At 41.5% G+C, this 12,689-nt stretch overlaps 1 protein-coding gene across 3 annotated transcripts in view; it reads right to left on the bottom strand.

Moving 5' to 3' along the window:
• The window catches only part of galnt7 (UDP-N-acetyl-alpha-D-galactosamine: polypeptide N-acetylgalactosaminyltransferase 7), a 113,108-nt gene that overhangs the window by 63,039 nt on the left and 37,380 nt on the right, over nucleotides 1–12,689 (bottom strand). For all 3 annotated transcript variants that reach the window (XR_009796549.1, XM_061830958.1, XM_061830959.1), the window contains exon 4: nucleotides 7,377–7,543. Coding sequence is in view for 2 of the 3 variants with exons in the window: in XM_061830958.1 (XP_061686942.1) it covers nucleotides 7,377–7,543 (167 nt within the window). In the remaining variant the exon portion in view is untranslated. The remainder of the gene's footprint in view (nucleotides 1–7,376; nucleotides 7,544–12,689) is intronic.

Here is a 12,689-nt window from a genome sequence, read left to right as displayed (position 1 = left end):
CTCGAAACTTGTCTCCAAAACATCCAACTTTGACTGTCCCTCTAATGAGCTCATTTTTCATTTCTAATCCTATCCAACCTGTTCACACATAGCGAGAACCTCAGCATCTTAATTTCTGCCGCCTTCAATTCTGCTTCCTGTTGTGTCTTAAATGCCGCAGTCTCAAACTCGTACATCATGTCCGGCTTCACCACTATTTTATAAACTTTGCCCTTCATTTGAACACAGACTCTTCTGTCACATAAGACACCAGACACCTTCCGCAAGCTGTCCCAACCTGCTTGGACCCATTTCTTCACTTCCTTACCACACTCACCATTGCTCTGGACTGTTGACCCAAATTACTTGAAGTCGTCCAACCCTCGCTATCTCTTCTACCTGGGGCCTCACTTTTCACCCTCCACCCCTCTTATTCACCCACATGTATTCTGTTTTACTTCGGCTAATCTTGATTCCTCTCCTTTCCAGTGCATGCCTCCATCTTTCTGATTGTTTCTCCACCTGCTTACTGCTTTTGTTGTAAATCACAATATCATCAGCAAATATCATGGTCCAAGGGGATTCCAGTCTAACCTCGTCTGTCAGTTTATCCATGACACAGCAAACGTGAAGGGGCTCAGAGTTTATCCCTGATCCACCTTCACCTTAAATTTTTCTGTCACACCTATGAGACACCTCACTACTGTTCTGCTGCCCTCATCCATATCCTGTACTATTGTGACATATTTCTCCACCACGCCATACTTACACATGCAGTACGACAGTTCCGCTCTTGGTACTCTGTTGTCGGCTTTCTCTCGATCCACAAAGACTTAGTGTACCTCCTTCTGACCTTCTCTTTAGTTTTCCACGAGCATCCTCAAGGAGAGTAATGCATCTGTGGTACTCATTCTCGGCATGAAACCATACTGTTGCTTGCAGATACCTACTTCTGTCATGAGTCTAGCCTCAACTACTCTTTTCCTTAACTTGGCTGTGTTCCTCATCAATTTTATTCCTCTATAGTTCCCACAGCTCTGCAAATCGCCTTTGTTCTTAAAAATGGGAACTCACACACTTTTCCTTCATTCTACAGGCATCTTCTCACCCACTAGTATTCTATTGAATAAGTTGGTCAAAAACTCAACAGCCAACTCTCCAAATTGCTTCCATACCTCCACAGGTAGTGAGGAAAATAAGTATTTGAACACTTGTCTATCAACTAGAATTCTGATCCTCAAAGACCTGTTAGTCTGCCTTTAAAAGTCCACCTCCACTCCATATTATCCTAAATCAGATGCATCTGTGTGAGGTCATTAGGTACATAAAGACACCTGTCCCCCGCAATACAATAAGACTCAAACTTTTGACATGTCCAAGACCAAAGAGCTGTCCAAAGACACCACAGACAAAATTGTACAACTCCAAACAGCTCAAAAGGGCGACGGAGAAATTGCAAATCAGCTTGGTGAAAAAAGGTCCACTGTTAGAGCAATCATTGGAAAATGGAAGAAGCTAAACATGACAAATATTAATCGGAGTGGAGCCCCACGCAAGATATCACCTTGTGGGGTCTCACTGATCCTTAGAAAGGTGAGGAATCAGCCCAGGACTACAAGACAGGACTTGGTAAATGACCTGAAAAGAGCAAGGACCACCGTTGCCAAGGTGACTGTTGGTAATACACTAAGACGTCATGGTTTGTAATCATGCATGGCACCTTTGTGCATTTATTTATTTTCGCACTAAGTGTGCCTTGATGTTTTATGTATTGTTTTTTTTACCAAAGATGTTCTTCGATTTTTATTCTATTGCACCTTGCACCTTGTGGAGAAGCACTCATCATTTTGTTGTATGCATAGCATATAATGAAAAAGGCTTTTGATTGATTGATTTTTGAAAAGGCTCCAGGGAGCCGCTAAGGCGCACTTAAGAGCTGCATGTGGCTCTGGAGACGGAGGTTGCTGACCCCTGTACTTGAGGTTTAGAGGCAGGGTTTAAATTATTTTACCATAGAGTAGATGGGAAGATAAATTATTTTGTTATTTTAAAGGAAGAGCTGGCTAAGAAAGTCTTGGAGGCAAAGAGTATCAGATCGAGTGATGAGGCTGAAACTTGAAATTGAGAGTGTTATGTACAATGTAATTAGCGGCTATGCCCCACAGGTAGGATGTGACCTAGAGTTGAAAGAGAAATTCAAGAAGAAACTAGATGAAGTACTTTCTGACCATCCCAGACACAGAGAGGGTTGTGATTGGTGCAGATTGTAATGGACATGGTGAAGGAAATGGGAGCGATGAAGAGGTGACGGGTAAGTACGGCATCCAGGAAAGGAACTTTGAAGGACAGATAGTGGTGGACTTTGCAAAATGAATGGAAATGGCAGTAGTGAACACCTTGTTCCAGAAGAGGCAGGAACATGGGGTGACCTAAAGGAGCGGAGGTAGAAGCACACAGGTGGACTACAATTTGTGGAGACGATGTCATTTGAAGGTTACAGACTGTAAGGTAGTGGTCGGGGAGAGCGTACCTCAACAACATAGGATGGTGGTGTGTAGGATGACTCTGGTGGTACTCTGAACTGTTGTTTGGCACATAGGCAAAAACAACAGTCAGGACCCATACCCCCACCCAAGGGCAGAGGAAAGCCACCATCTCGTCCACCGGGTTGAACCCCAACGTACAGGTGCCGAGCCATGGGAAAAGAAGTATACCCTTGCATGCTCGGCGTCTCTCACCATGGGCAACTTCTCGAGTGGAAGAGAGTCCAACCCCTCTCAAGAGGACTAATACCAGAGCCCAAGCAATGTGTGGAGTCGATTCCAACTTTTTTTATTCGTAACTTTCACATGATATTTCACCTTCCCCAGAACCAGATTCTAGGAGGATCATGCGGTTATGTCATAAAATCATGTGAGTTATATTTACGCCGCCATATTGCCGGTCAAACAAAGCATTGTTATAAGTTAATTCCATTGAGACGAAATGAAAATATGTCCGATACCACGACACCCAAAGTCCTTTGTATGTGTCCGGTTAGACACGTTAACCAATTTCATTCCTATCTGCATGGTTACACTTTTTCAAGCCATGCCCATCTGAAAGTTTTTTACTCTGTGGTTTTCATCAATTTCCCTGGCATGATCTTCATCTTCAAGAATTTTGCCATACTGGAAAACGTGCAGACTGCTCGATAACATATGCAAAGTATGTCTATAAATTATATCTATGCCGTAGTAAACAGAAAGGCAGTTGGTCCTGATGACATACCAGTAGAGGTATGGAAGCAATTTGGAGAGATGGCAGTGGAGTTTTTGACCAACTTATTCAACAGAATACTAGCGGGCGAAACGATGCCTGAAGAATGGAGGAAAAGTGTTGTAGTTCCCATTTTTAAGAACAAAGGGGATGTTCAGAGCTGTGGGAACTATAGAGGAATAAAGTTGATGAGCCACACAATGAAGTTATGGGAAAGAGTAGTGGAGGCTAGACTCAGGACAGAAGTAAGTATCTGCGAGCAACAGTATGGTTTCATGCCTAGAAAGAGTACCACAGATGCATTATTTGCCTTGAGGATGCTCGTGGAAAAGTACAGAGAAGGTCAGAAGGAGCTAGATTGTGTCTTTGTGGATCTAGAGAAAGCCTATGACAGAGTACCAAGAGAGGAACTGTGGTACTGCATGCGTAAGTCTGGTGTGGCAGAGAAGTATGTCAAAATAGTACAGGACATGTATGATGGCAGCAGAACAATGGTGAGGTGTGCCTTAGGTGTGACAGAGGAATTTAAGGTGGAGGTGGGACTGCATCAGGGATCAGCTCTGAGCCCCTTCCTGTTTGCAGTGGTAATGGATAGGCTGACAGATGAGGTTAGACTGGAATCCCCTTGGACCATGATGTTCGCAGATGATATTGTCATATGCAGTGAAAGCAGGGAGCATGCAGAGGAACAATTGGAAAGATGGAGACATGCACTGGAAAGGAGAGGAATGAAGATTAGCCGAAGTAAAACAGAATATATGTGCGTGAATGAGAAAAGTAGAGGGGGAAGTGTGAGGCTACAGGGAGAAGAGATAGCGAGGGTGGACGACTTCAAATACTTGGGGTCAACAATACAGAGCAATGGAGAGTCTGGTCAGGAAGTGAAGAAACGGGTCCAAGCAGGTTGGAACAGCTGGCGAAAGGTGTCTGGTGTGTTATGTGACAGAAGAGTGTCTGCTAGGATGAAGGGCAAAGTTTACAAAACAGTGGTGAGGCCGGCCATGATGGACGGATTAGAGACGGTGGCACTGAAGAAACAACAGGAAGCTGAACTGGAGGTGGCAGAAATGAAGATGTTGAGGTTCTCGCTCGGAGTGACCAGGTTGGATAGGATTAGAAATGAGCTCATTAGAGGGACAGCCAAAGCTGGATGTTTTGGAGACAAGATTCGAGAGAGCAGACTTCGATGGTTTGGACATGTTCAGAGGCGAGAGAGTGAGTATATTGGTAGAAGGATGCTGAGGATGGAGCTCCCAGGCAAAAGAGCGAGAGGAAGACCAAAGAGAAGGTTTATGGATGTGGTGAGGGAAGACATGAGGGCAGTTGGGGTTAGAGAGGAAGATGCAGGAGATAGGCTAAGATGGCAAAAGATGACACGCTGTGGCGACCCCTAACGGGACAAGCCGAAAGGAAAAGAAGAAGAAGTAAACAGAATCTTTCTCTAAGAAATGTTAACATCAGAGTGAAAATACAACGATGAAATGCAAAATGCTGTCGGAAATGGGAATGTTGTCATTATAAACACCAAATTTCATGCAAACGGATAGCAATGGCTGTAAACAGGTAGCAATGTTGTTTTCTGCTATCACAGCTGTTACTAATTTCACGACGAGCGTTGCTGATAGATGCTGGCGGCCAGTCTTGATCACAGCCTCACCCCGCGTCAAGTGGTACAGTAGCCTTTGTTTGCAATTACAGAGGTCAAGCATTTCCTGTAGTTGTTCACCAGGTTTGTGAACACTGCAGGAGGGTTTTTGTCCCACTCCTCCATACAGATCTCTAGATCAGACAGGTTTCTGGGCTGTCGCCGAGAAACACAGAGTTTCAGCTCCCTCCAAAGATTTTCTATTGGGTTTAGGTCTGGAGACTGGCAAGGCGACACCAGAACCTGCATATGATCCTTACAGAGCCACTCCTTAGTTTTGGTGTTCTTGGGATGAAAATCATCATTCGTCTTCCTCCAAACACAGTTAGTGGAATTATGACCAAAAAGTTTCATTTTGGTCTCATCTGACCACAAAACATTCTGCCATGACTCCTCTGTATCATCCAAATGGTCATTGGCAAACGTAAGACGGGCCTTGATGTGTGCTGGTTTAAGCAGGGGAACCTTCCGTGCCATGCATGATTTCAAACCAAGACGTCTTAGTGTATTACCAACAGTCACCTTGGAAACGGTGGTCCCAGCTCTTTTCAGGTCATTGACCAAGTCCTGTCGTGTAGTCCTGGGCTAATTCCTCACCTTTCTAAGGATCATTGAAACCCCACGAAGTGATATCTTGCATGGGGCTCCACTCCGACTGAGATTGACCGTCATGATTAGCTTCTTCCATTTTCTAATGATTGCTCCAACAGTGGACCTTTTTTTTTTCCAAGCTGCTGGGTAATTTCTCCGTTGCCCTTTCCAGCCGTGTGGAGTTGTTCAATTTTGTCTCTGGTGTCTTTGGACAGCTCTTTGGTCTTGGCCATGTTATAAGTTTGAGTCTTACTGATTGTATGGGGTGGACAGGTGTCTTTATGCAGCTAACGACCTTACACAGGTGCATCTGATTCAGGGTAACACATGGAGTGGAGGTGTACTTTTAAAGGCGGAAAAACAGGTCTTTGAGTGTCAGAATTCTAGCTGAGAGACAGGTGTTCAAATCCTTATTTGCAGCTGTATCACACAAATCGAAAAAAAAAAAAAAAATCATACATTGTGGTTTCTCTCTTGCAGTGGACATACACCTACAGTGAAAATTTCAGACCCCCTCCATGATTTCTCAGTGGGAGAACTTGCAATATAGCAGGGTGTTTTCTTCACTGTACCTCCTAGGATCAATGGAAAACACAGACCCCTTCACCATGATAAGGTGACAGCTCAAGGAAGGGACATTATTGTCAATATATATTTTTTGAACAATTAAGTACACAAGTATACACAGTAAATGAATTTTTAAATCGGCTCATTGCTCAAATCGGATTGTTAATCGGTTATTTATTTATTTTTTATCCTCGGTGATCAGTAATGATCTGGCCCCCAAATCCTGATCATGTAAAGGGAAATTATAAGATTATCAGACAATTTATCTATGAATCCATTAGAAGTTGAGTTTTAGGGTGTATATGCAATCTTTGTATACGTTGGGTACAGAAAGTATTTAGACCCCCCCCCCCAAAATTTTTCACTTATTACAGTGCTGTGAGAAAGTATTCACCCCCTTCCTGATTTCTGTATTTTTTTTTTTTTTACATAATCACAGACAAAGGTTTCAAATCAAACCAATTTTAATATCACTCAGACAACCCAAAGAAATCCAAAATGCAGTTTTCAAATGATTCAATTTATTAAGGCACAAAAAAAAAAATAATAACTTTCTGACCCTAATCTAATAACAGGTTGTGCCACCCTAGGCAGCAACTGAAATCAAGCATTTGCGATAATTGGTGCTGAGTCTTTCTTATCTCTCAGAAGAAATTTTGTCCCACTCTTTTTTGTAGAATCTGTCATATTGGTTTTGTAGCATGAACTGCCCAGTTAAGGTCATACCAGACCATCTCGTTGGATATCAATTACCATTACTTATTTTCCAGAGATGGCCAGAAAGGTTTGGATTTTTTTTGTGTGTGTGTGGCTTAATATATCGAATTGTCGTATGAAAACTGCGTTTTGCATTTCCTTGGGTTGTCTCTGAGTGATACTAAAATTTGTTTGATGTGAAACCTTTGTGTGTGGTAGATGTGCATATAAAAAAAGAAGGAAACCAATGGGGACAAATACTGTTCATGGCACTGCATATTACAACCAATTCCTAAAATATTTTAAGTTCATTTCTTTTATTCAATGTACAGACAGCACCCTATATTGACAGAAAAAAGTGAATTGTTGCAATATTTGCTGACATATTGGAAAAAAAAACTTGAAACATCACAGAAGAATTATCATCAATGTCGCCATGAACATGCATCCATTGTATGTATGTATGTATGTATGTATATATATATATATATGCATTCCTTTTGGCTTGTTCCATTAGGGGTTGCCACCGCGTCACCTCAGATGTCTGAGCCAGGCATCAGTGTTTCCTCAAACGTCCTTCATATTTTTAGCAGACATGAAAACTAACTTTTTAGATATCGTCTGAGGAATGCAAACTCACCTTTGTTGCTAAAGTCATCTATCATGACAATCTCAGCCAAGTACTTCCTGGGAGTCCTCTTGATAACGCTGTGGATGGTTCTCATTAAGGTAGACCAGCCTTCATTATGAAAGACTATCACCACACTGGAAGTCAGCAGTCTGTCATCATAATGCCAGTACATGCACCTATATTAATAGCAAAGAATACCAATGTTATTTGAATGGATGTGTGAATTTGTTTTGCAGATATATTTAAAACCACTTTTTAGAACATACAATAAAGAATCTGTGTAAAATCATTATTTAAAAAAATCCAAGAAAAATGTCTTAAAAAACAGCAAAATGTCAGTTCATCAACATTCTATTGTCACACTGTTAACAAGGGTTACCAAACTGTAATTAATACAAATTTAATTCATTCGTTCAACTCATACTGCAAATAAAGGATTTCTAAAAAGCCTGTGACTATTATAAATTTTAGAAAATGTAATGTAACCCAAGAATTCTTATGCTTTCTGGGAAATTCTTATTTTAGCCTAAAAAGAAAAATGAGAAAAGTAATCAATCCCATTGAAAATAAAATGTAGATGTAAATACATTTTTTGGTCATTTTAATCACTACATTTTGATTAGGATTAATCACATTTGCCAAATTACCTAAACACACAAAACCCCTTATTTTGCTTTGAGATGGTATTGTAAACTTGTTCCATCCATCAGTTTTTCATACTGCTTATCCATAAGATGGTTGCGGGCATGCTGAACCCCTATAACATTTGGTGGGGAGAGATCACCGGGTGGCCTATGAATATGCAAAAATCTTTGTTATATTGAAAATCCAAACAATGTAACTTTTGAAGCAAAATGTGCCCCAAAAACACCAGTTGGAGTATCTCACTCCTCTTTGCACTGGCATAAGCAATGACTTTATAACTGATCTTATAGCAACTTGCACCACTTTAAAAAAAAAAAATCCATCCATGGGTAAGGTAATGGAGTGTGTTGGGTAAGGAAAGGAGTATGTCCAGTCAAAATTAATTGTGACTAGTCTGCATTATACATGATTAATGCGATACCTTTATCGTATTAAACATGGCTTAACATCAATTTTGAAAGCCACAGTAAAACTAAAAAAACAGTTGCTTAATAAGACAGCCAATCAATTGGAATCATTAGTACCAAGCTAGGATTTGATGTTTGAGACCAAACTGTAGGAAAAATACTCTTATTTTAAAAGAAATACAACTTTGAAGAAATTTGTGAACGACACCAATTTAAGTATTAATTCACCTGCTTTTATCGAGAAACGAATCACAGCATCAATATTAACATAATATACACTACCTGTTGCCTACTGAGCAAACAGGTCAGCAGATGATAGAGGGAACATGGGACTGCAGTTCATTCTAGAATATCTCGACAGTGTGGGGACCTACGCGAGGTTCCTGTTTGTGGATTTCAGCTCTATGATCAACATCATATCCGAACTCTTCTCCTCCAAGCTTCTTCAGCTAAGCGTCTTGCCTGCCATCTGCCAGTGGATTTACAACTTCCTAAGGGGCAGGATACAGCAAGAGAGCCTGGGGGACACCACGTCATCCATACACACACACACACACACACACACACACACACACACACACACACACACACACACACACACACACACACACCACACACACACACACACACACACAGACCATCAGCACCAGAGCGCCACAAGGTTGTTTTCTCCCCGCTGCTCTACTCTCAACATAAACACATCCAGCTCTCAAACTCTTGAAGTTCACAGATGACACAGCCATTGGCCTCATCAAAGAAGGTGATGAGTCTGCGAATCAACAGGAAGTGGAGAAGTTGGAGCTTTGTTATGGCCAAAAACCTGGAGGTGAATCCACAAAAGACTGTCGAGATGATTGTGGACTTCTGGAGGCATCCTTTACCACAGCTGTAGGCTATGTGCATTGCTCTGTTTTTCTATTGTCGACAGATCCACTTTCCTCCTCTTCTGAATTTCAACTGATGTCCTGCAGGTTAAAGGTGATGGGGGCAGACGTTCACCCGGGCCATGACGGCTTTATGAATGTTCATATTTGTTTGGCAAATCTTAAGCTGGATGCCCTTCCTGACGCATGTATGCAGACGTTTTTTTCCAGACGCCTACACTGGCAGCTTTGTGTGTTTATACCAGTTTTACCAGCAGGAAAGTAGCTCTTTTTTCCTGCGTTTTAGCCAAAATGCCGTCTCATTGTATTGCTGGATATTGCTCGAACACATGGATTCACTCTTCACACCAAACGACCCGGTTCATCGTGAAAAATGGATTCCACAGGCGGATAGCACGAAAGCTTCGTGGGTTCCAAATGATAAGTAGGTGCGTGTCACACCTGTCAACTCGTACAGTTTAGCCGTAGTTCACACGGATTTTGTGGTGAATCTTACGTATACAGCCGTATATCACAAATCATATGGATTCTGAAAATTTCCGTGAAAGGATCTTCAGTGTAGTGAGAAAAGTTCACACAGAGTTCAGACAATCGCTTGCTCCAGAAACACTTATTGCAATGCAAAGTCAATATGGAAGGATGCTGTAATTTTGAACCGAATGGTCAGCATTTAGGGTTGGTGAAGAAAGTTACACATTAATACAATTCTGAACACAGTAATGCCACTAAATAGACTTTGATAATTTGACATTAACTTCAGATATTATAACTATGGAGAGCTACAATAAAAATCATTGAAAAACGTTGTGTTTTTCCCGTCGTTATTTTTACATATAATTTGCTTCCGTATGTTATAAGGATTTTTTGCTCTCTATAAGGATTTTTTTGGTAGTTTGTACAGGTTGGCGCTCCGAAAGGTTGACAGGTATGGTGTGTATAGAGCTATTAAAAAAATAGTTTGAGGGGCCAATGTAATCCTTCTTTCAGCGAGCGACAACAACGCTTACGGGTGGGCCGCACCGCTTGTGGCTGAGTACACTACATACTGTTGAGGGGTCTGTTGTTAATTAGAAGTGATCCACATATCATCTAAATATGGCTCGAAATGATAGGATAATATTGCCCCGGTCACTTCGAAAAGTGCTTCCGTGCCAGAAGGGGCATCGGAAAAATCCAAAAATCTGTTGTTCGTCACCCATAGCAGGTGGCACAGCGTCTTCTAAATGGCGACAGTCCCAGTGTGACAGCTGCAAATGACGTAGCAGGCAATACGGCTACCACTTGGATGTCGAGTTAGACTTCCACAACTTTGTGCATGAATGACACGCTCTCCGCTCATATTTATTTTTTCGGATAGAAATATTAGTGAATAATATTATATGTAATTTTCATAACAATATCCACTTTACAAAGCATATAGGGAAGTCAGTGGCATTTTAAGTCCCTTGTCTTCCTGCATGACTGTGCCTGACACCGCTTTGTCACTGGTCATTTGCCAAAGTGAGTGACATCTCTGGTGAGTCCCAAATCAGTCCCTGTTTACACGCCGGCTGGTCATTGATCATTTGCCGAATATTCAAAAGTAGGTGACAGAATGCTTTAATAGTTCCGTTTCACCTCCCAAGCGTCATCCTCAACTCGCAGTGGCAGGTGGCAGCCAAGCAAAAACAAATAATTTCATAAACTGATGTGTTTCAATTCATTCACGATTGATTCGTTCTTTTGAACAAAATGTGAACGCAGCAACACTACAGGCTGTTTACTTAATTTTCAAAGATCCCAGTCTGTGCAGCTTTGAAGTACTATTTTTGCCTTGAACCACTTTTTCAGTGATCTAACCAAAGGCTTCACAAACCTCAGTTCTTGCCAGTATGTCTGTATTAAAAATATTAGCCAGTGGTTGGAGGACCCTAGAGCAGCGCAGAGAATGGCACGGCACCACGGTTATTTACTGATGTATAGCAGTCGTCTAAAGTGTTATTTTCCCTCATAGGACAGTTAATGTGTTGCTTGTATTTAGGAAGTTTTTGGTTGAGTGATTGAGTTTGGCTATTTGTTACATTATGTTAAGATGATACAGAGTGGCCTTATCCATTCCATGTTCACGGTTATAGACCAGTGCAATGACAATTGTGCAAAGGGTGCAGTTCAAAGTGATCTAAATCTAAAGTACTCAATGCGGCATTGAGGGATGGTGTGCCAAAAAAAAAAAAATTGCGCACCTCTAATATGGTCCCTTCGCACAGATATTGTACGTTGCATGCAAAAAAAAAAAATCCAACACAAAGTATAACAGCTATTCAGTTTGTGGCATTTCGCAATGTGATTCAATGAGTGAGGGGTGACTGGTTGCTACATCCAACGGCACAATTCACATATGCACTGTAAAAAATGAAAAAAACCACTGGCTTCTTTTAGGCAGCACATGGAACTTTCTCTAACAACGACCTGCTGCTCGGCCACACACTCTTTTTCCTAGTTTACCTTACACCACACCCCCAACGCTCTAAAAGGTGTAGACTCATAATTACAAATGTTCCAGTGGTTAGAGCATTGGTTTGGTAAACCAGGGGTTGTGGGTTCGTATCCCACTGGGGCATCCACTCCCTGAGAAGGGGAAAAAAACAGTAATAAACAATAGTGCTGGTTACTCCATCTTTAAGGAGGGTATTTATAAGGATCCATAAAATGTGTGAGAGTGAATTAGAGTGTGAATCCCATGAATTGTGGAATCGTAGGTCATGGACGGAATCTGAACAGTACTAACAGAAGTCCGTGTTTCGGTGAAGTATACAAGGCATAGGATTAGGACTTAGCTCCCAAGAAGGACAAGTAGTCTGAATGGGCCAAACATAGAAAACAGTAAGTCTGCCCTAGAGGGGGGATGTAAACTTTATAGAACAATGTTTACCAGGAAGCACAATTCTTCTTAGAAAAAAAAAAATGATTTAAAAAAACATAGCTTTAATAGCAAGTTAACAGTTGAAGGATGCAGGTTGGGAGAAAGATTGATAGCAAGTGTAATAGGGAAGAAAGGAAAAGCCAAGATTAAGAAAGACATTTTAGGATGGCAAGTTAGCACAGGTAAGAAAGAGAAAGGCAGGAGAGACAGCTGAAGTAATGCAAGCAGGGGCTGAAATAAATCCAGATGAAGAAACTACACCTATAACAGTTCATGAACAGGCTAAAGAAAGAGAGAGGCAGAAAGAGAGCCATAAGAAAATCGTGGGGAAAAAAAAAGGAAAAAAGTGCTCTCTCCCTGGGAAATGCGTTCGCTGATAAAACCGCCAAGGAGGCAGCAATAGGAAAATATGGAACGTACACCTTGACACAATCACAAGCCCCCAACCCTCCGAATGATTAGGGTTAGGGTTAGGGTGAGACAT

Source organism: Syngnathoides biaculeatus, chromosome 9 (assembly GCF_019802595.1).
Source record: "Syngnathoides biaculeatus isolate LvHL_M chromosome 9, ASM1980259v1, whole genome shotgun sequence".
NCBI lineage: Eukaryota > Metazoa > Chordata > Actinopteri > Syngnathiformes > Syngnathidae > Syngnathoides > Syngnathoides biaculeatus.
This window is presented reverse-complemented; position numbering and strand designations above follow the sequence as displayed.